Source organism: Apteryx mantelli, chromosome 19 (assembly GCF_036417845.1).
Source record: "Apteryx mantelli isolate bAptMan1 chromosome 19, bAptMan1.hap1, whole genome shotgun sequence".
In the NCBI taxonomy this organism is placed as follows: Eukaryota; Metazoa; Chordata; class Aves; order Apterygiformes; family Apterygidae; genus Apteryx; species Apteryx mantelli.
In genome coordinates this window covers 12,917,801-12,943,816 of record NC_089996.1, presented here as the reverse complement: position 1 = coordinate 12,943,816, position 26,016 = coordinate 12,917,801, and the positions used below count along the sequence as shown (strand labels likewise).

The following is a 26,016-nucleotide window of genomic DNA, read 5'->3' as shown; positions in this document are numbered from 1 at the left end:
GTAACTTTTTCCTGGTCATTACCTGCACAGACCGGGCAGGGGGAAGAGAATCCCCCCCCCCACACCCACCTCTGACACTCAGCACTGAGCAAACCTCTTAAAGGTTCTGTTTATCACTTGACCTATTTGCGGGAAGGCATTTATTGAATGTAAAGCTTTGTTAACAGGGCTAAGATTCAAAAGAAAGCCGACGTTATTAAGGATTTGACACATCACCAAAAACTCCAGCGTGTTATCAACACCATCACTGTATAGAGCAAACGAGCGCAGGCAGTGACAGCACCAATCCCAGAACCACACCATGCATTTAGCAGGGCATTCAAAATTTCCTTCAGCCCCTTCCCATCGCTCAGGAAGCTCCTAGCACAATGCGAGTTTATTACTACTCCGAGCTTTTGAACCAGATTTCCGTAAACAACTTTCCGCTGCATCCAGGGGGATTCTCCCCCTCGCGGGAACTCCCCCGGGGCGACGGACGGGTCGCAAAGGTCAGTTCCCAATATGAAGCCTCAACGAGGGGACGATCGCACCAGACAAAGAGGGACGAAGTACAGTGAAGTGATAATCGCACCCGTGCCCTGAAGGGGCCCCGGAAAGGCGGCGGGCGAGGAGCGCGGAGGCGCCGCTGCCCCTGCTCCCCCGCGGGCTGCCGAGAGGAGGGGAGGGAGCCCCGCGGCCCTGCGAGCCTGACGGGACCCGCGAGCGAGGAACCAAGTTCAGGGGCTGCCCGGAGCCGCCGCGGGGGCCGCTCGCCGCCCTCCGGCGCGGCGGCCCGAGCCCCGCTTCCGCCCGCGGCCCCGCGAGCCCCGTGCCCCGACCATGTTTACCCCCGGAAGCCCCTGCTCCCCGCGGCCCTCCCCTCCCGCCGCTCCCGCCCTTTCTGCGGCGGCCCCGGCTGGCCCCGCCGGTCCGGGCCGCCGCTTCCTCCTGCCCCGGCCCGGCACTCACTCTCGAAGGCCTGAAGAAAGAGCTCGTGGTCGGCCTGGATCTGCTCCATCTTCGGCTTCTTCACGGGGGGCAGCGCCGCCGCCGCTGCCGCCGCCGCCGAGGAGGCCGAGGAGCCGCCCGAGTAGCCGCTTCCTCCGCCGCCGCCGCCGCCGCCCGCCGCGCCGCCGGATTTGCCGCCCGGAGCCGCCGCCGCCGCCGCCGCGCCCCCGAACCCCCCGCCGCCGCCGCCGCCGCCACCACCTCCGCCGCCGCCGCCTCCTCCTCCTCCTCCGGCGGCGCCGCCGGCGGAGCCCGAGCTGGGCCCCGCGCCGCCACCGTGCTTCTGCGGAGCCATGGGCCTGGCCCAGAGGGGGCCGCGGCGGGACGGAGACCGAGCGGGGAGGGAGGGGGCGGCCGGGGCGGGTGGGGTGAGGAGGGGGGAGGGGAAGCGCCGAGCTCCAACTCCTCTAAGTCTCCTCCGCTCCGCTCTCCTCAGCGCCGCGGCCAGCCGAACCCGACGACGGCGACGCGCCCGCCTCCGCCGCCCGCCCATTGGCTCCGGAGATGGCGCCGCACCGTCGCATTGGCCGGCGCCCGGCCCGCCCCCGCGTGACGCACGGATGGTTCTGGAAGAGTTTGGTTGGTCGGTGCGCTTCACCGCTTGGCGCTTCTCCCCTCCCCCTCCTTTGAACTGAATTCGCGGGAAAGGGCCGCTCACCCTCCGGCGCGGGGCATGCTGGGTAGGGCCGCCCGCCCGCCCCTGCGCGCGCGCCCGCCCGCGCCGCGCTCCGCGGGGCCCCGCGGCTGCGGGCCCCCGCGGCTGCGGCCCCCCGGCCCCGGCGCCTGCGGGGAGCCGCCCCTCGGAGCTGCCGCCGAACCTCGGCTGCAGATCGGCCGCGGTTCTGTGGTAAAAACGGCCGCCCTGGGTCGGACCTGAGGTCTGGCTGGTCCCGCGGCTTTGCCCCGGCCCGTGAGGTTTCCTCAGAGGACGGGACGGGGGATCTGCCGCCGGGGCAGGGCGGCCTGAAGCCTGAGGTAAAATGTTCCCGGTTTTGCTCTCCCCTTGCGGGAGGGGTTCAGTATATCCCCTCCCCGCTCAGCGAGGACCCTGGGGCCGCCGGGGAGGTGAAGGCTCTGCCCCGAGGGCTGCCCACCGCCCCCTGGGCCCCGCTCCGCGCCTGCGGGCGGCGGTTAAACCGCCCCGAGTTCGTGATACATGTCATAGCGCCCGGCTGCGCGACGGGAGAGTTCAGCGCCGGCTTTACTTAGTCAAACTAATCCTTACCAGCAGTGTGGCCAGCGCGATGTATTGAAGGATTTGACAGCTGTCCAACCATGTTGGCTACCTTCTAAGAAACGTTGTGAGAGTGATCGTACGAGGTGGGGTAAAAACCGTTTGTGGGTGAAATACAGCCTTGAGTTTTGATACCAGCTACAACTGATGCTTGGTCTGTACCACCTGTGTTTATCTTCAAATTCCTAGTGTTAAGGAAAATAAAGTGGTAATATTAAGAGGAAAATTACCTATCAAACTCAGCCATGCTGTAAATGTGCCTTACTCTATAAGCGCAAGGGACTTCTAATCTGATGTCTCAGTTGTCTGTTATTAACCATACTGGATTTTAAGAGAGAAAAAAACACACACACACACACACACACATATATTTACATATATTTGGGCAAATAAATTGTTACTAGTTACTATTCTTTTTTTTTTTTACTTTTTATTTATAAAACAAGCTTTTACGCACTTTATCCTGCTTATCTTCGTAGTATTTGTGTGCTTATTCTTGTCTTCCTATTCAGTTTCTCTGCTGCCCACTCATTTATTGTTGTTGAACATATCTTTAATTGCTTACTGGCAGTGGCAATGTTTGATGCACTGTACATTTCTGAGGACGGACACTTTACATGTAACTTCTGTCCTGTTAATACCAGGGGACTTTCTGTTGCGCTGGGTATTTGCCAGTCTTCTGAAGATTTGTAGACTAGATAGCAACAGCATGTCAAATGAAGAGTATCTTCAAGCAATCAAAGGTTGATCTTGAGGTCAGTGATACCCTGTGCCAAGTGACAAAAGATAACAAATATCGTAATACGTGTGAGAGAGGCTCCTAAATGTTGCATACCTGCAATTTTGTCCTTAGAAGTTGTTTGTTGCCTAAAATCTATCCCTAAGTGATTCCTCCCTTCTGTTTATGAGGCTCGGATGCTTCTGGTGGCTCATCCTTCTAAATTTCAAAACCAGGAGGAGGAGCCAGAGGGCAACTTTCCAAATGGGAGTAAGAAAGATAATTAGGCAATTAATCTCTGGCACTGGAGTCAGATCTGCTTGTGAATGGAGAAACTAAGGATGCAACTCTAGCCTTGAGTGGGGCAGAATATCACAACACAAAATATGTGCATATGGGCCCTCTGGAAACATAGGACAGACTGCCAAATACTACAGCTTCCATAGCTTTAGCATGTTTTCCTTAATTTGTAGAAAGATTCTTCATTTCTTCATTTGTTTCTTTAGAGCTCCTGCCCTGGGCTGTTCATTCGTACTTAAAAGAGTGTAGAGTACTATTCAGATGCATGCTGAAAGAGCCTCAAAAACTCTGAAATAAAGTATTTGGGGCTTCATGGTGTGAGTGGCTAAAAAGAGCACAGGTCATGAAAGAACAGAAGTAACTTTATTTAGCACAGGTAGAAGCGAGAAAAGTATTTCTTTTTTTGAAAGACGAAGGGAATTATCATGCTTTCTTCAGAAGAAATGAGCTGTAGCATGTGGCTGTAGCATGTAACATCATGGACTTGCCTAGTAATATGGACTACTATAGATTTTACAGATGCATTGATTAAAAAAACCCCATCTAACTATATAGCAAGTAACAAAGAAGATGACCACATTTAGCAGATGACAGGGTATCTGTGAAGCTAGTGAAAATGTGTTTTCTAATAAAGTAGTTTAATAAAGACAAGCAGTGAAATATAGTGTACCTTATTAAAAATTGATACCAGCTCATAAAATTAAAAAAGTAAAAGATGACAAGTAGTGTATTTGTTTGCCATAAATGCAAAAATATCCTAACATAATGCAAAAAAAAAAAACAGCTTAAGAAGTTCAATATGATCAATGCAAGAAACAATCATTCACAAACCTGTGTTGCTATTGGAACAAATTCCTGGTAGCGAAAGCAGAAATAGTTGGCAGTGGTGTTTTTATGATATGTCAGTTTTTATGGCTCAAGATGGCCAATCCATTCTTGTTTTCACATACTGTTAGTGGGATTTACATTTGATATCCAAAAGATCAGATTTGTTTCCTGCTGATTGAAAACATATGCTACTTCTAAATCTCTTTTTCCCAAGCTTTATTGCAATCTGTACATACCCAACATTCCTGTCATCTTGAAAGGCTAAAGTGCAGCAATTTTTACCCCTTCAGATATGTATGAAAAAGTGTAGATAGATTTTATACCACTTTATGACTTGTTTCTTCATTTCATCATTACATGCTTTTCTTGGTTGCCCGTAGTGCTCCTATGCGACTTAACTTTCCAGTTTCCAGTCCTCCAAATTACTATATCTCAGCATAGAAATGTTTAAAAGAGAAATCCTTGTTTAAAGAGGAAATTCAATACCCATATACTTGGAGCTCAGACTAAATTAAAGCTCTGTTAGTATAATTCTATAGAATTATATGCTGTGGAACCAAGACAAACATATACAAATACTGCATACATGCATACGTGAAGGTATGGATCCTACAGCTGTACCACTCCTGCTCCAAATACAGATACATTTCACTGGCATCTCTTTCTTTTACTAAAGTGAACTAACTTCACTAGATGTGGAGATAATTTCATCTGCAGTAGTTATTAATTCATTCTTCAGGTCATGTGAGGAAAGAGGAATGAACTACTTGCTCACAGTTGACTCACTGGTCCCATTTCCATTCTTCATTTTCACTCTGATTTGACTTTGATCAGCAGCAACAGGCCATGGAAATTATTAGATAAGCTGCTCTTTCCTACGTACTTGGAAAGCAAAAGTCAGCTCCCTCTTTGTGCTTTCCCAGTCTCTTGTAAACAAAGGCTACATAATGTTGCAACCTGAGAAAGGGAGTCACTGCAGCCTCCTGCGTAGAAGTGTGAGAGTGGGTGGGCAGAGTACTGGGTATATTTAGGATGGTGGGATCATATTGCAGTTGGGGTGGTAGCTCTCAGTTTCGGTGTGCTTTTCTGCATGTTAATGTCTACTGCTGCCCTGTTTTTATAAGCAGGGAACTAAGAAAATGAACTTCACTGTAAGGGAACAACTGTACTGAAGCATGGCAAAGGGAAGAGCGAAGATCTTGCATAGCAGGCCAAGTGTTCTGATGCATGGCTATGAATGCAGTATGCGTGGAAGATTGACAGAGCAGCCACTTGTGATTCTCATTCATTTATTTGGCTGGGGACTGCTTTTGTACAGAGCTGTTCAAATGTATTTCAGGAGCAGTACTCAAGGAACCTGGCCCTCAGGGAATCTTAATGCACCCATAATGCACAGCTTTCGGTGAGCAGGTTGCTTACGTGTCTGACTTATTGTAGGGAGTGAAAAGTGAATGCACAGTGTGTTTTGCATTGCTGAATCACTTTTCTTCTGAATTCATATGGTGAATAATAAGTGATAATTATTACTCAGTCATTATTACTCAGTAGAAATCTGTGCCACTGCTCTGGAGTTGTTTCTTGGAGTTCTCTTAGTGATATTTTGATACCTCTTTTCTGACTTTTCTACGGTGAAATGTATTTCCTGATCTTCAGTTAATGATTTATTTCTGCTTGGTGGCTTTTATTGGTATTGTTTGTCTTTAGTGTTTAGATAGTGGACTAAAAATATCAAAATTGTTTCAAAAGCATTATGAAAAGCTCAGGCTCAATATATTAATTTGCTCTAGAAGAGTAACATATCTGTTAAGATGATTCATCTGTAAGCCCAGATGTCTAACAGTAACAGCATTCGTCACAGAAAAATACATTTCACACAGTGAATTAAAAAAAGGTTTGTGAGGTAAATGTAATCAGTCCAGGATAACATCCACTTAGTTTTGAAGAGAAGTCTAAAACAAGATCTTTATTCATATAAGCTCTTATCAAAATCAGAAGTAGGTGTCCTGTAAAAACAAAATGAGGTAGTGTTATTCAACTCTGTTAAAACCTGAATAAACTCCATGTGCCACCAAAGACTCCATAGGCAGGAAAGGGACTCATGGAGACTCTGTGCTGAAGAAGGAATGTCATTGCTCAGTTCAACTCCCACAGCACTTAGAACAGACCTTAAGCTGACCAGTCTATGTTAAACTTTGTCTGAGCCCTTCATTTTGAGTTTCTTAATCAAAGTTGTAATTGTTTGAACAAGCTGCTTGAGGTGAGGTGGATAAAAATTCTCGTCCCTTTAGCCTTGGAGCAATTGTGGATTTCTGTCATGGCTTAAGCAAGGTGTTGCTTTTTTTAACTTGAACTTCAGGAAAGAAAAATGTGTGCCTTTAGGGTCTTAATCCAGAGATTTTTGCCCTTTTTACAGAAGATCTGTAGATCCCCTGTATATGCTAAATTCAGAAAAAAAAGATTATAGAGATTAATGTATGACTCCACACAAAATACACAGCAAAAATTCATGCCAAATCATGATATATAAACATTATTTAACACAGGTAAAAGGAATAGGAATCATGCTAGTTCATACTGTAATTTTAAAGATCCACCATGTGTGGTACTTACTACAAAACTATCCTAAAATAATTCTAAGTGAGCTTTCAGGAGTTGTATTCTCTTAATCAAGTCATGGAAACAGTGAAGATACAGCAACTAAAAAAATGAGGCTTTTGATGCAGACTTAATGATTAAACTCAGAAGTGCAGAGATCAAAGAGAAACCGCTGGGAAGATGTGAGAATTAAGTCAGTTACAGATGTGAATAGAAGTTTCTCACCAAAAGGTCTGTTGACAGTGCAGGAACGAAAGCTTCAATCAGTCAAAAAAAAAGGAGGATCAAAGAATATGTCAATAGATAGTAAAAATGAAACCTCTAATTAGTCAAAAGATAAATCAGTTTTAGCTTTAAGTAAAGGATAAGATTTGATACTCAGGGATCAAAATTCTTTCTTTTGTGGCTAAGCAGCGTACAGGTTAATAAGATGAGAATTTTTTAATTTTATTATCAGCAATGAATTAAATGGGAAGATCAGGGCAGAAACTATTCTCCTAATGTTTCCCAGTTTGCCAGCTCTACAAAATTCACACACACAAAAGCTTATCCAAACGTTTCATGGGAAAGTTAACATATTTTCTGAGGTTTTATATGCTAGAGGTTGCTTCAGAAGGCATTTACAAGTATTTACTTTGTTTTCTAAGTGCTGCTTGGGGTGTATGATTCTGCACACTATAATCTAAATTATCCATACTTCCAGAAGTAGTTTTACTGGGTTACCACATGCCTGTTGCCATGACTGTGGTCAAAGTACTTCTACCAAACAAAACAAAGCTCCATGGAAGGAGGTGAGAAACACAACAGGAGGCAAATTGTGAGCAAGAATTATAAAATACCACTCCTTTCCCCACTTTTTGGAAGGAGAAATAAATCTATATCTGATGCAGTTTATGCTCTTTGGCATTCCAGTTTAATTGATGTGGTACTGACATTGTATTTAAACAATACACGGCTTTGCTCTGAGGAAGTTCTTATCTCCACCTATATTACTTAGGATATGGCTAGGCAACCCAACGGCAGGCCACAATTTTACTCATTCTCAGCGCCTAGACAGATTAGTGAGATAAACTAAGATTAGCAAGACTCTGTTCTACAGAGCTCTGGCAACATTCCTAAGTGAAAATGTATGTGCAAGAAATAATATTAAATTAAAGGTCACTAAGCAATGCATTCCATGGTGTTGACAATTTGGGAGTATGTAGATGATTGATATAGTTTTAAATTGTTTAAATGTGACTGGCATTCCACCTGATTATGAATTATCAACTGGAATACGATCATTGATAGTTATAACTATCCCACTGCATTTAGACAAAATGTCAACTACTTCCTAACCAGCCAAATGACAATATCAAATTAAAAGGCATGCTTACAGCCACTGCCGTTCAAGCCCCTAGATAAACAGATGGAGCAGGTACTGAGTACCAGATGTGAATTGGCAAGGAAACAATTCCAGAGGCATAATTCCCCTTCACTGAAAATTCCCTGTCTGTAGTTGTTCATATGTTGGGGCAACGGAGAAGAAACAGAATGTCTGAAAATGACTAGAAGGAAATCTGATTCATAAAAGTTCAGGTTCAGAGCCAACAGAGAGAAGAAAGTAAAGCTCTTGCCTTTTTAAAGAGACTATATACGAGGGTAAATTGTCTGATAGTGGTTCTGTTAAGGCATTGGATGAAAGTGCTCTTTTGTTTATTTTTACTGATAAAATTGAAGAGATAAGTGAGTGAATGAAATTCTGAGAAGCATTCAGATGTAATGCTGCTGGGTAAGAGCCAACAAGCTGCAAGAGTGAAGTGCTGCATTGAAACAGGCAAGCATTTATCTGTCAGAATGGAATTGTAACATTCATATAGGACAGGTACAGGTACCAGTAATAATGTAGGTATGGATCTGACTAATTGACCAATTGCACAGTCTTAAAATAAATTTTTGGAGGCTCAGCGTTGAAATGCAATGTTGGAACCACTGTTTATGCTGATCGACTGTCAGTTTTAGCAGATGCAAAACTAAATGATCATGCAGGAGTTCAATGTAGTCCAAAGTTTGGGTTAGTCTATTTTTGAGAGTATATTCCAAGCTGCTTTATTAATATATATGTTCGTATATTTTTTAAACCAAAGCTCCACATTCTCAGTAAATCCTTTGAGAGTTTTGCTACAAAAGTGTTCCTAAGGATGAACCATTGGCCCAGATGAAGTCAGTGAAAGTTTCCCAATTATTTTCATGGGGTCAGGACATTGCTGTCATTGTTTAAAAGTTCATCTTCATACAGTTTTTGTTAATTGTAATACATTGTACAACTTCTGGCATTTTCTGAAAAATCATAATTGTTTATACACTCATCTAGTGAACCAGTAGAAATAAATAAAATAGATGTATCTAAATCAGTTCATCATTTAAATATTTTATTTATGCACATTAACCTTCATGTATTTTAATATAGATAAACCTTAAATCAAAATCAAAATAAAGCAAAACCACTGTATTTATTTCCTCTTCACAATATATCCGTTTCTTGCAGACTATAATGTATAATACTAGGCTGTGACAGCTTGCCAGAACTTCTCCTTCAAGGACCTACTGATGGAGTTTTTTTTAAAGAGACTTCATAAGAACAGGAGCAACAGCCAATGTGGTGAGCAGTACAGATGCAGGCTGCACCAGTTCTCGCTCCAGTCTTCCCATTAAGATTTTCAAAACTCTCTGTATCCCAGCGTCTTTATTGGTAATAGATCCCTCCCTTAATTTGCACTGATGCATTTGGAATGTCAGCTCCCCAAACAAGGCACATGGGAGGCATTTAAAGTAGATTTTTTGAAAGGAAAATGAACAAAGAGTATGTCAGGTTCCATTTTGATTTGCATGACAAATCCAGCATGCAGTGTTCTGGTGGGTCAGGCTGGGCTTGCCTGCCACTCACTGCATTTGTCACTTTGGTTTGAACACTTTTGACAGTCCGTAATGTTAATTGTTCTAAGGATTGTTTTGCCTGGGGAACAAAAGGGGAGGCTTTTTTATTTTTGTACTTGTTCCATTTACAGGAAACAAGGGATATCTGAGAGAGCAGAAAATGTTTTCGAACTGTGTGTGATGGGGTTTATTTGTAAATAGTCCTGTGAGGTCATCAACAAGTTCAACATTGTAAATCTCATTATTACTCACTGTGTGTGTGTTTCTGAGAGGAAAATATCAGGCCACTAAACTAAAAACTTGGTGATTCTGTTGTTTTGGTGCACACCATTCTTTCTTCCTTTGAAGTCCCGCAGTGATGGGTCCTGCGGAGTGGTTTGTGCTGTGCCTGTATACTTCTATCAAATGATATTGTGGAGCTTTGACAAGTGCTAACAAGGGATTTAATGCCCTAAGAGGCATTGGTGGACACATATTGTTATCGCTATATGGATAGCATGTGAAGAGCTCTCACATATGTCAAAGACCTGTTGGTAAATATGTGCATGTGACTGAATTCTCTTAGAGGCACAATTCAAGGTGGTGGTTGCCGCTGCCTCTCAGGGGAGGCACACTTCTGTACCTTGTGTTTGATGGCATTTTCTGTGTTGAAGTTCCTAACCGACTGCTGTTGGTACAGCAGTGTGTGTTGATCACAGAAAATGTTTTCAGGCTGATAGAATGATCAATCATAAAGTTTCAGAAGACTGTATTGTTTATGTCTGTGTCTCTGCTTTGCAGTTATTGCTGTTTTTCAACCAAAGGGATGCTTGATGTTTAAAGACTGAGGAGAGCAAGAAGACAGAAAGAGAATTTCCCAGAGGTTTCCAAGTAATGACTGACATCTACCTTTTCAGCTTTGAACTCCAACACTGTATGTACTGTTCTCATTTACATGTTGTGATCTAAGTGAACCACGACAGATAAGTTGTAAATACAGAATGCTTTTATAATATAAAATCATGCAGTCAGATTCAGAAATAACAAAATAAACTAGAGTAAACAATCAAGCATAGTAATTCCAACCACATTCTGGCTTAGAGATTTAGTATAGTAATATTACTTCACTTCTCATGCCAAGTGCAGTCCTCCTGAAGTAAGTACTATTTTAGTGAAGTCTGCGGATTTAAAATCATCAGGGTCAGTCTGAGCTGGTGAATCTCGAAACATTCAAAATAATTAATAATTAATGTTACTGATGAACGTGAGCGGTAACATTCTTACACCACCACTTTGAGAAGGGTTAGCCTGTTGTGCTGCTTTACTGAAATCTGAACTCAATGGGAGTTCAGGTACTTACTGCAGTTTGGGTCTTGAGAGATTGAAACCTTTGCCTCACAAGGGGGGAGGGCTGTGCTGGCCCCCCCTGCCCCTGCAGCTGTCCTCCCGGCAGGAAGTTCCTCCTATTGCAGGCATGGCTCAACTGCTTTGAGGCAGCTGCTGGATTTTGCAGATTCTGTTGTGATTTATTAAAGTGAATTGATAGCACCGTAATGTGCAAAACCGTAGCTTGGGGCAGTTCAGTGTAAGTCATGGGAACCTCCAGTGTGGACAGCCTGCATGTGGAACTGCTGTTGTCATTCCAAGGTAAGTGGTCCCTTTGCATGAGACACAACTGCTATTCAGAAGTGCCTCGGCCAACAGGATCTGAACTTGATAGTTTGTATTTCTCGGTCTTGTGACTGGATGATGCCTCTCCGCTTCCTGGTAGCTTTCCTGTTCGATCACTTCTTGGAAAGCAGTGTCATTATTTCCTGACAGAGTGAAAAGTTGCTACGCCTCTTCCACTAAGAATTCATTCTTGTTTTTGAATTGTGCCTAATATATATATATATATAAAATCAAATTAAAAGAGCCCTCCCCCCCCAAATCCACTTTTTAAATTGTTCTTGCTAGGCTTTTTGTTGTATGATTTTAACAAAAGTCAGTTTCTCAGAGTCTAGCTCCGGGCTCAGTAACACTCCTTTAGGCCATGCTACTATAATAAAAGGCAAAGATAACTCACAGCCTTTTCGGCTAACAAACACGGAGAACGTGCAGCCAGAAATCCTCTTGCCGCTCGTCTGCTGCCTCTTCCCTGCCCGCTTGCTCGGCGAGGGAGCGAGCGTCAGGCAAACGGCTCCTGCCTCTTCCTCCGCGGCGGAGCAGCCGCCTCGGCGGGGCGGAGCAGAGCAGAGCAGAGCACTGGAGGTGCGCGGCGCTGCCCTCGCAGCTGAGCGACGGTGCCCGGCGCTGCCTTAACCGGCTGGTGGCAGCGAGCGCTCCGCGCGCGGGAGGGCGCGGCGCGGCCGCCAGGGGGCGCCGTAGCGGCGGGGCGGCCCGGAAGTGCGGCCCGGAAGTGCGGGGCCGGGGCCGGGCGGGCGCGTGGGGCCGCCGCAGCCATGGCGGAGCGCATCGAGCAGCGGCTGGAGGACCGCGTCCCCGAGCTGGAGCAGCTGGAGCGGGTCGGGCTCTTCACGCGCAGGGAGATCAGGTGGGGCCGGGCCGGGGGGCGGCCGGGCCGGGCCGGGCCGGGCCGGGGGGCGGCGGCGGCGGCGGGGACGTTGAGCTCTCCTCCCCCTCCCCTCCGGCAGGGCCGTGCTGAGGAAGGCCTCGGCGCTGGAGCACAAGATACAGCGCAGAGCCCTGCGGAAGGAGGATTTTATCCATTACATCCAGGTAGGCTTTACTGGTTAGCGGCGCTCGTCAGCGCACCCTGCGGTCCGGTGCCCGTAGAGGTTACGTGCGTAGTAACTGTGTGGCAACGGGCAGTTTCTCGAGCCTCCTCCTCCTTATAAATGGTTTCTTGGCAGAGGCTCTTGACCGGGCGCCCCGAGCGCGCAGCATAGCCGGGGTTGGCACCTGCGCTGGGATGAAGCGAGTCTTCTTGTCCCGACTCTCTCCTGCCCCTTTCTTCTCTCTTCAGGGATGCGGAGACCCCTGTTTCCTGACACGCTGTGCAAGTTATCATGAAGTGTAATTTCCTTTTCTGTAGAAGTTTGGCTTGTGCCTTACAATTCTGAAAATGTGTATAGGGTGCTGGAGGCTGAAGTCTGAAATGTCACATGCAGTGTAAATACTCGAACTTACTTTCAGTCAACTTTCAAAACATAGTTATCTGGCTGCAAACTTGATTATGTTTTCTTTCAAGCTTGGTTATATTTTTGTGGATGTAATTCTTATTGCCCACCTGATTAGCTATAAAAACTGGATCTGTTTTTTTGTTTGTTTGCTATTGCATGCTTCCTCATTTGGTTTTAACTCTTTTTTTCTTTTCTAGTATGAAATTAATCTGCTGGAACTAATAAAGAAGAGAAGAGCAGTAAGTTTTTTGAACTACTTAGAATGCAAAATACCATACATCAAACCTTCTAGTGCAATGTAATTAATATTTTTTTCTCCTAGCGTATTGGCTATTCATTTAAGAAGGATGAAATAGAGAACTCCATTGTGCAAAGAGTCCATAGCCTCTTCAAACGTGCCACAGGAAAATGGAAAGTAAGTCTGTTTCCTTCATTTGGACCAGTAGGCTGAAAAATACTCTTTTGGCATGGTGTGTTTTAAAAAGTAAATACAGATATCATTGCCAAAAATATTTGTAGTGCTATAGGACAATGTAATTGAAAAGTTAAGTAGAAGTTAGGTCATACAGTTAGTAGTAGCCTAGAAGTAGATCATTCATATCAGATAAATGTTTTTTGTACAGAAACAATATTTTGTCCTTTCCAAGTCATTACTACTTGTCTGTCTTGAGCCATGTACTTCCATGTGAGTTTGGTCTGCCAGCTTCCAAAATCTGGAAACTTAGAATAAAAAGAGCTTTCATCTGCCTTAGGAAAAGATTGTCTTGAAACATCCGGTGCTAGTACCTAAATGGGTGCCTAAGGAATCATCACAATGAGCTCTGTACGACACAAATTTGGCTGCAGAGACTGTGAGGGTGTATCTTGTAGATGGAGGGCTAGCTTCCTTTGGACATTTTGCAGGAACTGGAAGATCTGAAAGAAAGGGAATTTGAGAATCAAAATTACTTCTATCTGCATGTTTTTTTCTGGTCAGACCAAGTGCATATTCTTTGCTTGTCAATGTGCAAAACTGATTCTGTGCTTGCCTTATTATAAGGTTAATTCTCTTTCCCCTTGCGTTTCCAACAGGAAGACGTCCAGCTGTGGTTGTCGCATGTTGCATTTTGCAAGCAGTGGGTGAGTTTTCAGAATACGAATCTTGCCTGATTCAAGATGATCCTGAAATGACAATCAGTCCAGCACCTGCAACTAGTGTTACAAGACAGAATAAATTTTACTATGTCATAATACAGTATTGGAATAGTTTTGATGGTATTATTGGAGCTGCCTGAGATTTTCAGTGATGTAAATAAGTGCAGAATTTGACTCGGAATGAGTTAGTATCAAATTTGCTGCTTGCAGGTGGCAAAGGTGGGGCTGATTGCATTGAATCTGGAGTATTGTTTGGTTTGTGAGGATCATACTATTGGCTATTGCTTCCCTGGAATGCATGGATCATCTATCTGTGACTTGTGATTTTGTTCCAAGTATTTCTTACAGTGGTTATGCTGAAAGGTATAATCCTGGCAATTTTGTACTTTGTAAACTTTTCTGTGCCAGTTTTCATGTCATTCCTACTGTTCAGACATTGACCTTACGGTACTAAAGAAGGTGATTTTGTCATAGTAAAGAATGTGGCCACCAAAACATGTAGTCTACCTCAGAGTGGTCAGTGAGGCTATGGGTTTGTGACTCGTACAAGATTTGTGTTAGCTCTTTAGCTCAGAAAAGATTTAAGTTAACTATCCCAATGCAGTCATGGTAACATCTGAAAGCTGGTCAGTATTAAACAAATGTGAGAAGCTTTCTATTGAACATAAAGGAGTAGAGAAGTCTTTTCTGTCACAACTGCATTGGAGCTTGTAACCTTCCATAATGAAACTTTGGTGCTGGTGGTTCAGTTCAGTACAAGAATAGGTAAAACTAAACTTTTTTTTTTTCTTTTACAGAATGCAAAACATCAGCTTAGTAAGGTGTTTTCCTGCATGTTAGCCATTCATCCCAATAAGCCAGGTAAGTAAAACAGTGGTGAGTCCTGCAGAAAAGACTCAAATTTGAGTAATGTTTGATTAATGTTGGTTTAAGTTCTTATAGATCTTGATTCAAGCTATAGATCTAGATTCAAGCTCTTCTCCTCCTATGATTTGCCTTGCTGCTCCTTCAGAGGGAAGGGCTCTGACAAGAACTGTGCTGAACAATCAAAAGGTGTTGTGAAGTGGGAGTCCACATGGTTTCAATGATGGTTTTCAGGTAGCCTGAGGACCGGATAAATGCTTCCGAGGTAGAAGGTCTTGAATACTCATGGCTTCTTTTTGGCTTTTGAAGAAGTCATTGTACATCGTATGTGTAGCTATGCTAGACTAAGCTTCCTGGATCTGCTTAGCTTTTAGTCCTTTAACGAGGACTCCACAGGAGATCATCAGTCCCATCCCATCGCTGAGCTCACAGATGTGTTGGGATGGGGGTACATCAAACAAAAACAACTTGTGCATCTTGGGCAATACCTTCCAGAATGGGTTTTTGTGACCAGCCACTTGCTTTACGTTGGAACGGACTCATTTGTATGTTCTGTTGCAGCACTGTGGATTATGGCAGCAAAATGGGAAATGGAGGCACGTCTCTCATCAGAAAGTGCTAGGCACTTGTTTCTTCGTGCTTTGCGCTTCCATCCAGAGTGTTCAAAACTTTATCAAGAAGTAAGTTTCTGGTTTTCCTCTATGTACAGTTATTTTCAGTCAGATCAAATCAATCCAGCAAATTTCTCAGATCAATCTGGCAAAAATTGCTTTTCCATCAGTGTGGAAATGTTGTCAAAAGATTTTTTCTTTAAGTTTTTGTGCTTTGTATTGGTAGCTCTTAACAACTGTTTAGCAAGTCCTGTATGTATACAAATTGAGGGTTTTACACTGTCTATAAATGAATGTGTCAGAATTCTCTAAAGTACTATGGGCTCTGCAATTTCTCTGGATTAGAATAAGTATCCATAGCCTTTGCTAGGGAACATGTAAGGTTTAAAGAATGACTGAAACATGGAAATTTCTAAATGTGGGAAATTTCTGGGAAATATGTAGAGCAGATAGGTATATACATAATTCATTAAAAAACAAGGCTGTAAGACATACATGGGATATTAGGTTTGTACCTCCTCAGACAGAGCTTGTTTTACCACATGCTTGTGGACTTAGGTGTTTTATGCTTTACTCCCCTGTATTTTCATGTTATTCTCTCTTTTGCAGTATTTCAGAATGGAGCTGATGCATGCTGAAAAACAGAGGAAGGAAAAGAAAGAATTTGAACGAGCAAAGATGGACTTGGTAGGTCACCTAAACTTGCCCAGAGATACTGTCTGCCCGCATATCACGTGTCGGAATGTATAGCTTCAAGGGATCTGTATTAATGGTTTATTTGAGAGAAGCTTAGAGAAAGTTGTTCGCGTGCTGTGCCTGTGTTAAGCTTTTCAAATGTTGGCTGTTGCTCAGCTCTAAAGTACTTTATACATTGCCTTTAATTTTTCTTTAGGAAGTGTTGAAATCATTTGTAAAGTCTCATTATATCCCCAAGTTTGAAAGCTAATGCTTATTTCTGGCGGGGAATAGTTAAACTGATTATCTCTTTCATTTTACTTGACTTGTGCAAACCAGATAAAGATATTATTTATTATTATTTTTATAATATATAAATATATATTTATATTTTTATTATCAATATTAATATATTACATTAATATCCTTTTCTGGTATTTTTTCCATGTTTACAAAAATGGTAGCTGAGAAAGGAAAGTAATTTTAAAAAATATTATGCTTGGTATCGCAGGGAGAATTCAATTATTCTGAAGAGATTCTTAACGGGGAGATGGCTCGCATCATTTACAGGGATGCCACTCAGAAAATCAAAGGTAGTTTAACACTTCTTGTCCTTGTTCAGTAGGAAAATGATCACCTTTACCTCAGGTCTCCAGTATCTAATTTGGCTAGTCCTAGTTCCAATGTAAACACAAAGATGCATTCTCAAATATACCATTCCTTTAGTAGAACCTAAATAATGCCAAAGTGTGACCGCATAGTGCTGACTGTTCTGAATTCATAATTGTTCTGCAGGCAGGCACCTCTTCCAGTACAACGGCTTTTGGACTGAAGTGACATAGGCGTTGGGCTTATAGTCTCAAGAGCTGTTTGTTTAAAAAAAAATAAAAAAGTGGGGTGGGAGGGCAGTTTAGAATTATACGCCTTCCTTACTGTGTTGTCTACTGAACATTTGATCACAACTGATTTGCTAGCCCTACTGACAAGTAAGAATTCAGACTACAATAATCAACAAAGTAGGTTAGATTAATTCAAAATAACTGGGCTTATAATAATTACAAAATCAATAGCAGTTATCTTTGAGAAAGCATAGAAGATGGGAATATTTTGGAAGACAACAAAAGGCAAAATGTAATATCAACACTGAAAAGTAAAGGGAAGAAGAGGATGTTAAAGGAAATTACAGACCAGTTGGCATAACTTAAATTCCTGGAGAAATCCTGGAATGAATAGGCATGCAAAGGATTTGTAAGTACCTAAAAATAAGGAAGTGAGTAATGACTGATAGGGATTTGCCGAGAACTTCTTATGTCAAATCGTCTCACATGGCATTCTCAAAGATAATGTAGGGAGATACAGGATGGATGGGTAATTCATTGATTGGAATATCCTGATTAGAATAGTTTTCCATAGTTTACCATCTGACTGGAGGCATATGCTGCATGAAGCTCTGGAGAGATCTGTCCCAGGTGTGGAGCCATACTGTATTTTCATTAAAGAGTCAGATGAAGGAGTAGAGAAGGTACTGGTTAAATTTGCAAGTGTAACCAAGCTGGGAGGATCTGGAAACAGAGGACAGGACTCGTTTATCACTTTGGAGTATGGAACGTCCTGCCTCTCATGGCCCTTTTTGGCACTGGCTAATGAACTCTATGGCCTACCATATGGGTGGAACACTGAGATTTATAGAAAAGAAAATCTATCTAGGCACTTAAATGTAAAGATTTCAAAGATACTGAAATGGAAAGGGTGTAGTGGGATGTAGTATTTTAATTCTAATTGATAACTTTTTTTTCCTCTTGATATCTAGGTGTTGAATTTCATCTGGCTGTGCTTTCTATTGCAAAGCTCTTTGATTTTACACAAGACTTGCAAAAAGAAATTCTTGAAAGGTGAGGATTTTTTTAATAAACACACTCCACTTCCCTAATTTATAAAGATTGACAGGTTAATGACTAAGGGTGGTTCCTCTAGGGGAATTGAATGTTAAGTCATATGGGAAATCCTTTAAAGAAAATAAAACATGAGAGGAAAGCATGCTGTTTGGTAAAGGATACTTGTATCTAACTTCAGAATAGGCTTTGACAACCTGCTAAGAAAATGTAGATAAAACTCAATTGTCACTGAATTATTATAGCACTTAAATTTTCAGTAACTTATCTGCAGAAAGTGTGGAATTTCTTAGTTAACTTGTTGGTTGTTCTTTTGTATCTTTAGTTTCCCCAATTGCTTACTCTTTAGAGGAAAGCTGCCAGTCTATTTCAAGCCATTACTAGAGAATATACCATAATTAAAAAGGGGGGGGGAGGGGAGAAAAATCAGGCCAATATTTTGTCTTTCCTTTGTGGAAAGGTAAAATGTTTTTTCTCTGGCATTTGATTGCTTAGAAATTAAGCATCTCTGTACATGGCACCTATGTAACAGCCCTTCTAAGCATACTTGCAAAAGGTCAACAGCAGTTCAGTGGTGTTACAGTCATGGTGTATCAGTTTGCAGGCCAAGTATGCTGATGACCCTCTTACATGGGACTACATGGCCCGTCGTGAGCTAGAGCTGGGGTCCCTGCAGTCCACGGAACATACTACAAAACAGATGAAAGTATCTGAAATGACTCAGAGAGAGGAACGGTGCTGTGCAGTGTTTGAGGAGGCTGTGACAGCAGTCCCCACAGGTGAGATGCTCTGCTTGCATTTTAACATCAGGTTTTCCTGGCATTTTTGCATACAGCTTACTGTAAAAATTTTGAAGCAGATTTTGGCAAGCTCTCCCATATCTAAGAGAAGGCAAATAGTTTGTAGAAGCTACCTTTCTGGGATCTATTTTATGGATTATATTCCAGTGGAATTATGCTTTTGAAGCAGTTGCTTAACTGAAAGTGGTTTTGGTTGCTTGTTTTTACTGATGTGACTTAACCCATGAGGAGAGTAGAGGCACACAGCTAGTAAGATCAGTGCAGGTTTGGGAACTGTAAATAGAGAAAATTGCCTCAATAAAGGAAACTTGTAAAACTCAAACTTATCTGTAAGCAAGCAATGTTCTTTAGTTGCCAGTGGAATGGATATCCAATGTCAACACCTGGCATCATCCTTACTCTCAACAGAGGCTGTCAAGACTGTCTGTAGAGTGGACTCAAACTTGCTGCCATGGAGCCTTTGAAGTCAGGCAGACAAAGGTTTTTCTCCACTGCCTGTGAGTGTCCTCGCTCATACAGGTCCACTGAAAACTACAGGCAGAGGATGCACTGAATGTTAATTGTGACAACACGTGCCGAAGTGCTCAACTGAACTAAGAGCTTGATGCCCTTCAGAGGAGTTACTGGCTGCAGCATATACTGGGGAGCCATTTTTAAATGTTAGCGTTATGAGTGTGGGGAACTCTTCTACGCTATAACATTTTAATACAAAGTTGGCATTAATACTTAGCTTGCATTCCCTTCCTTCCTTGCCTTGAAGACAAATATTTATGCTTACTGTTGTGATTCTATAAAGTTTGATATTATGCCTTTGATCCTGCAGAGGACATGTGGAAATGCTATATCACTTTTTGCCTGGAGAGATATAACAGGAAAACCAACAGTGAAGAGTTAAAGCAAAAGGTAAATACTCATTAGGAAATCATAGTAACAAAGCATCCCTATTTTTACTGACTTCTGTAATCTTTCAAACAAAGAGCAAGTATGTTTTGAAGTGCTTCATCTGAAATGTTAACCTGTGATTGTCATTAAAAATCATTTAGTCTCCATCTGAGGAATCAGCTTTCCTGTGGCCTCGCATGAACATGAATAACTCGGTCACAGTACTTTGCTGACAAGTAAATGCCTACCTGGGATGGAAGTTCTTAAGAGGCCAAACTTATTAATGTTCACTGATAGTCCTGTAAACCTGGGCTTGTTCAAAAGGAGGGATGAGTTAAAATGACTCATGTAAATAAGACTGAGCAGAGTTTGGTGCTGGCATGTGGGCACCTTTCTTATGCATCTATGCTTGGGTGTGACTGACTGAATTAATTAATTATGAATCCTGTGCAGTTTTGTCCCCTTTACTCCAATCAGAGAACATTGCTCTGTGGGTTTTTTTGCTATTTAAGGGAGAAGTGTAACTCAGATATTGAAATCTCACCTTTATCTTGGAATGCATACAGGTACCTCAAGCATTAGATACGTAACTGTTACTGAATTTCAGGGAGATTTGGACACAGAAATCCACTTTATTTTTGTAATGCTGGGATCTGGTGTATGCAGCAATAATGTTTGTTTTCTTTCCTTTTTGTTCTCTTTTGGCTCTAGAGGCTGGAGAGGACATTGAGTGTGTTCAACAAAGCCCATGAGTCCAGTTTGCTGCCTGAAGGTCTATATAAACAGTGGGTAAGAGCTGACACAGAACAGACTGGGAGACTGCCCTGCACTGCTTGCATGCCTAACTTTACCGTTTTGAGTAGATAGTAAGGTGGGCAATATAGTATTCAGGGCCTTGTTTTCTATCAAAATACTACAGATCTCTTGTGGTGACTACCTGTATCTGCTGGTTTTTAGCTTCAGCTGTTGCTGGAGTCCAGCCTCTGTGAAAAGGCTTTGGAGGTGGCAGAAGCCGCAACTAAGCGTTTCAGTCTGTCAGTGGAAATATGGCAGATGAGGCTGCAGGTGCTGATCCAACTGAAGAGCGACGCTGTGACCCAGTGTTTTGAGGAAGCTCTTAAACACATGAAATCTAAGGTCTGTGCTGGTTTTATGGACTTGCATGCAGTTGTCTTGGACAGGAAACCTTTGATATTTATTTGAAGGGTTTTTCCTTTTGCAAGGCACTCAGTCCCAAATCATTTTTAAGGTCAGAAATAAAAACTTGGCATTTCAGATGCACATTGTGTTCAGGAACATCAGGGAACTGCAAATACACTTCAAATTCAAAGTTTTAAAGTCCAAATGACAGGTGACATTTTGCATGCTCTTCTAGCAGTCAGCTGGCATTCTTCGTGTCTGACTTGAAAAACGTGTTTCCTTTCCTTCACTGTGTTGATATATTGGTTGCATGTGTGGTATTTCAAGCCTTGGATTAGCTGTGTGCTCTCGTGCTGTTCTATTTCAAACCCTGGATACGAGGGAGTGCGGAGAGGAAACAATCAGGTGATTGTTTCTTTCCTCCCCTTTGTTCTCAGGAGTTACTTTTGGGCTGTGGTGTTCAGTGATGCAAAAGAATGTGCATCTCATTCCTGGCAACACTTCTAGCAGTTGTCCAGCTAAGTAATATTCTGTGAGTGAGGAGGGAGACAAAAATTGATTTCGGTGTGTAATGCAAAGTCAGCTTTTTAACAGCCCTGTCTAATGGACAGTTTAACAGCAGCTGTAAGGTAGAACCTGGTGAATGCGTTAGTATTTGTTTCTGTATATCAGTCTGAGTCTCACCTGTATTTCAATCATATGATTTCCCTGTCTGCTTATTTGTAGGACACCTTGCCTTTATGGACCCTCTGGGTGGAATGGAGTGAAGGCACAAATAGCAAGGAAGACACAGAAGCCCTCTACCAGGTGGTTGGCTAATAGAAATTTACTTTTTCTGACAGTGTGAAAGTAAACAGGAACAGTATGTGCAGAGCGTGTAAAAAATGCAGTAAAAATACTGCAGTTCTTTCGTGGATGTGTTGGTACCATAGCATTTCAAATAAAACTTTCGTGAATTGCTAACTGTTGCCAAGAATCAGTTGGATGTAAGCTCACAAGCACAAACATTGTTTCCACGCTTCAGAGACATCTAGATGTTTGCAAACATAGCTACTGATGGACTTTTTTTTTTTACTTTGATCATAACAGTGCGGTCTAGGATTTTTTTGTTCTATTTTCAGATGTCTGTCTGAACACAGAGCATTTTCCAATCTCTGTATGAAAACATCAACCATGTTACAGAAAACTCAAGAACGAAACTTGGACTTTAATCCCACTCTAAATTCTGTGAATACCTTAGGGCAAAACACTGCTTCTTTGCCTGGCCTATTTTTTTTTTTCCTGTTTACAACATAAAACACTTATTTCCAGTGGAAGCTTAAATTCAAATGTTTGCAGAGCACTGTGAAACCCTCTACATGAAGGATGTTAGGGGAATGCCAAACCCCAGCTGTCTGGAATATTGGAAGAGAAATGTATGTTAGGTTATATTTTAATTTGCAAAATATTGGATATATTACTTAATGCTGTTTTTCAGACATCATTCAGGATGCTTTTGTCCAATACCTTGTCTCACTTATGAGATCCACTTAATGTCAGGTGTCTAATTAGAAGGTACTGCTTGGTTTCTTCTCCCATATTGCCTTTTAATTGTAACTTATGTGTTTTTTAACTCACAGAGATCCTTACGTGCCACAGCTCCTGCTGAGTCTGTGACTATGAAAGAAAAATACCTTGACTGGGCCTACAGGAATGGTGGTTATAAGAAAGTAAAAAGAGTCTTTACCAGGTGACAAATAAAAACCTGAAACCTGATTTTTCTAGGATGTATGTTCATAAGGTTCGAAGTCTGAAGTTATTTATGTTTTTACTCTAGCCTGCATGAAAATCGTCCATTTTCACTTGACTTCTTCAGGAAGATGATTCAAATAGAAAAGGAGCAAGTAAGTTGTTAAATATCCAATTAGGGCCTTGTATTAGTAAACTACACTTTCTAACTTTGGATTTGAATAGAAAATGATGGTCTTATGAGTAGTGTAATTAGTTTGTAATCAGTTCGTATTTGTATTCTAAAGTTGATTCATAGCAGGTATTACAAAACCAAGTTCCATGGTAACTAATCTTTGAACTTCTTGGCAATGTGTATGTGTGTGTGTATAATTACCATGACGGGTTTTTTTCTTTGTAAGAGTCTAATCAAGCTGCAAGATCCACATTACAAAGTAAATGGCCTTTTAATACCTTCCTTTGCTAGGAATCCTGCAAAATGCTTCATTTGAGAGAGTACTATGAACGTGCCTTGCGAGAGTTTGGTTCCACAAATTCTGGTAAGGGTTTTTTTTTTTTTCCTTTTAATTCAGTGCTGCCCCTTTTATTTCCATCCATTTGAAAAAGTAGCTGTTTTTTCTAGCCCTGTGATTGCTGTCATGTAGAGTGCAGCTTATTTCTTCTGTTCCATTAAGTGCATGACATTCTCCAGTGACCCTGAACTTTCATTCCAGGATCTTTGGTCACAGTAGGATGGCTTCAGCAGAACTGCTAGCAAATAAGGTTTTGACACGGGCTGGCATAAGAGATGCACATAACCTTTAATCTGGATTTGTGAACAGTATGGAACTAGGTTTTCATAATTGAGATTTCTGGTATAGGAAGCTACTGCAGATGAGCTGTGTTATTTCTTAGGACATCACTGTCCCAGCTGGGAATAGCTTTTGGACCTTGAGGGGGGGGTCCTCAAGTAAACCTCATTGCATTGAACATAGGGAACATTTTTTGAGGAGAATTTCTAAGTTAGTATCGGTATGTTTATTATGTAATACCCATTCAAAATCTAACTGAAACTTCTGTTTTCTTTTAAAGATCTCTGGCTGGATTATATTAAAGAGGAGCTAAATCATCCCCAAGGCAAACCAGAAAACTGTGGCAGCATTCACTGGCGAGCTATGAAGATGTTGCAGGGAGAACTGGTGGAAAACTTTGTTTCCAAATACACTTTATTGCAAACTGGACACTTATGAAAAACTGTAAATAACCAATTACAACATGACAGTGGAGAATTTTTTTTAACCTCTTTGTATAAGGGTAATTATGTTCCTGGATCATATTAAAATATACTTTCTTGATTTTTTTTCACACGTGCATGAATGTAATCTGCCCTATTGCAGTTGTTAGGGGGGGTGCCTCTGCCAATGGCAGGTTCGAGTGCACAGTTAAAAGAGAAAGCAAAGGCAGCTCTGAGGGTGTTCTCTACTGAGAATTATGAGAGTAAACTCTTCATTGTCATAATGCATCAGCTTTTACACTCTGGAAAGCTAATATTACAGCATGTAAGTGCAACCCCCCCCCCCAAAAAAAAAAAAAAAAAAAAAAGAGAAGCCACACCTCTTGGTATGTCCTCTAAGTTCAGTAATGAAAAATGGAACAATGGAAAAAGAATCTGTAAAATGATAATGCTATTTATTTCTTGTTTCTTAACCTTGAAGTCACCTGTAATCCTCTCTTTAAAAACAAAAAGAACTACTGCAGTTTGTGTTTGTATCCTAAAACCTGTAATTCTGAGAGCTACTGTGAAAGGTAGAGGTGAGCTGAGATCTATCACAAATGTCCCTGATGTCACAGTAGAAAGTTCTGACCTACACTTGAGCCTTATGTCCTCAAACCCTGAAAAAAATGGATAACGGTTCTTCAGAGACAGTCCTGTCTTTGGTTGTTTGCAGAGCTACATTTTCCTATGTCAAACTGTTTAAAATAACATAACCGCTATCATCAGACCATTAGCTCAGTCTCTCTTTTCTAACAATAGCCAACAGAGGATGCCTAGGAAAAGTATAGGAACTTACAGCAATAGTTCCTTTGTGTAATTCTCAGTGTCTACGTGGTGTGATTTTTTTCAAGGAGATAGTCTTAGAGTGCCAGTTTTTGACATAAGGACCTTGATTCAGAAAGGAGGGCTTTCCTTCTGAATAGTAGATACATGTTTTTCAACCATTAATCTCTCTCAAGATTAAAGTGATTTGCTCCTTAATGACATTTTAGTACAGAAAAATATTTTGTTTAGATTTCTCACACAAGTAGAACCTGCAACTCCTCAGGCAATGAATTCCAGTAACTTTTGGTGAATTGTAAACAAGGTTTGGAGCAACAGCCTGTTCAGCTCGCTATTTCCATGACAGCTGAAGTACGTGCTCTTTTGCCTTTCCCAAGCTTTTATTCAGGCCATCTTCCATCTCCCCGGTGGTTTTCAGCTGTCTCATGTCTGGCATTATGTATTCCCCCCAGTATTCACTCCTCTTAGAACAACAGGGTTTGTCCTTTATTATGTTACTCCCTTTCCTGAATCTCGTCTTGCTTCTTCAGTACAACAAAAAAGCTTTTATTTTATTGCAAAGCTTTTAAAGAAAATCCAGCAAAACACAAAAATATCACCATTTCAGAAAGCAAGGTTAGCATAACAGGCCTGGAGTAAAGGTTGAGACTTGTGGTCTGGAACTGGTAGTGGCATGTTTGGTGACCCCAAAAACGCATTTCACTCTGTTCCTCAGTTTCCCCAACTACAAATAGTGTCACTTTTTTTAAAGAGCACAGACTCCTTGATGTCTACTGATGGAAGAATTGGCTGTTAAAGAATTGTTTGTAATTTTGAAAATTTAAAATTTATTAGGGCCCTTCGTGGCTCTACCTTTTCCATTACCTGCTCTGGTACTGTACAGAACTTTGCCACTAATTTCCACAACCTACAGCACCTTTGAGCTATATGCATTTCCTAAAAGCATGTTTATTTCCCTGATGCCTTCTGTTCATGGAGCAGCTACCAGATCTGTTCTGTAGTGGTGCTTAATCTCTGTTTTAATGCTTTTTTCTAAGCATGCTTCTATCATGAAGCCTCTGGGAGATTGCTATCTTTTGGCAAGATAAAAATTCAGGGAGCCTGGGGAGGTATTAGTAGTTTATTTACAATTTGATGAATGTTCTTACTGCTAATACTTGTGTATTCCACCACCCTCTTTCTCCTATTGTTAATTGCTTGTTTCTGCTCTTAGACAGTCGTTATTTCCTTTTATTCATAGCATAAATAGTGCTGCGTGCCTAAGCAGAGTTACAGAATAGAACAGAACAAATAAAAAATACTGTCAAACTTTACAAGATGGCTGTTTCTGATAGCAATGAAACTTATTTTTTATAAGCTGCCGTGTCTGCTGAAGCGCCCTAAAGTAGCGTTAGTGTGTTGCCTGGTTCATTCAGCTTTGCAGGATGCTGTTACGCTATTACTTTTCTGAAAGGGGCCACCCTTAGGCTATTGATCATGATGGTCATAGAAGTGGCCTTCCAGTACTGCTCGTGCTTCAGTTTGCCAACTGCACGGGATTATATATTAATCTATGAAAGGCTCAGAAGCATTT

At 42.0% G+C, this 26,016-nt stretch overlaps 2 protein-coding genes across 2 annotated transcripts in view; one reads left to right on the top strand and one right to left on the bottom strand.

Moving 5' to 3' along the window:
• SUZ12 (SUZ12 polycomb repressive complex 2 subunit) overlaps positions 1-1,700 on the bottom strand; it is a 32,145-nt gene extending 30,445 nt beyond the window's left edge. The window contains 3 exon segments of the mRNA XM_067308504.1: positions 949-1,290; positions 1,293-1,417; positions 1,419-1,700. Of these exon segments, the coding sequence (XP_067164605.1) occupies positions 949-1,290; positions 1,293-1,417; positions 1,419-1,480 (529 nt within the window). The 5' untranslated portion in view covers positions 1,481-1,700.
• Positions 1,701-11,928: 10,228 nt separating this feature from the next.
• UTP6 (UTP6 small subunit processome component) lies at positions 11,929-23,739 on the top strand. Its single transcript, XM_067308614.1, has 19 exons — positions 11,929-12,090; positions 12,191-12,275; positions 12,877-12,918; positions 13,002-13,094; positions 13,751-13,798; positions 14,611-14,674; positions 15,239-15,357; positions 15,898-15,975; positions 16,475-16,556; positions 17,774-17,855; positions 18,453-18,634; positions 19,479-19,558; positions 20,249-20,326; positions 20,495-20,674; positions 21,404-21,484; positions 22,297-22,406; positions 22,494-22,560; positions 22,872-22,944; positions 23,477-23,739. The coding sequence occupies exons 1-19, from the start codon at positions 11,999-12,001 to the stop codon at positions 23,632-23,634; spliced, it is 1,794 nt and encodes a 597-aa protein (XP_067164715.1). The 5' UTR covers positions 11,929-11,998; the 3' UTR covers positions 23,635-23,739.
• The last annotated feature ends 2,277 nt before the right edge of the window (positions 23,740-26,016 follow it).

Coding starts and splice junctions, on each gene's coding strand:
- UTP6 (XM_067308614.1), top strand. CDS start 11,999: ATGGCGGAGCGCATCGAGCAGCGGCTGGAGGACCGCGTCCCCGAGCTG. Junction 18,635..19,478: donor TGTGACAGCAGTCCCCACAG/GTGAGATGCTCT, acceptor TTGATCCTGCAG/AGGACATGTGGAAATGCTAT. Junction 22,561..22,871: donor TTCAAATAGAAAAGGAGCAA/GTAAGTTGTTAA, acceptor TTCCTTTGCTAG/GAATCCTGCAAAATGCTTCA.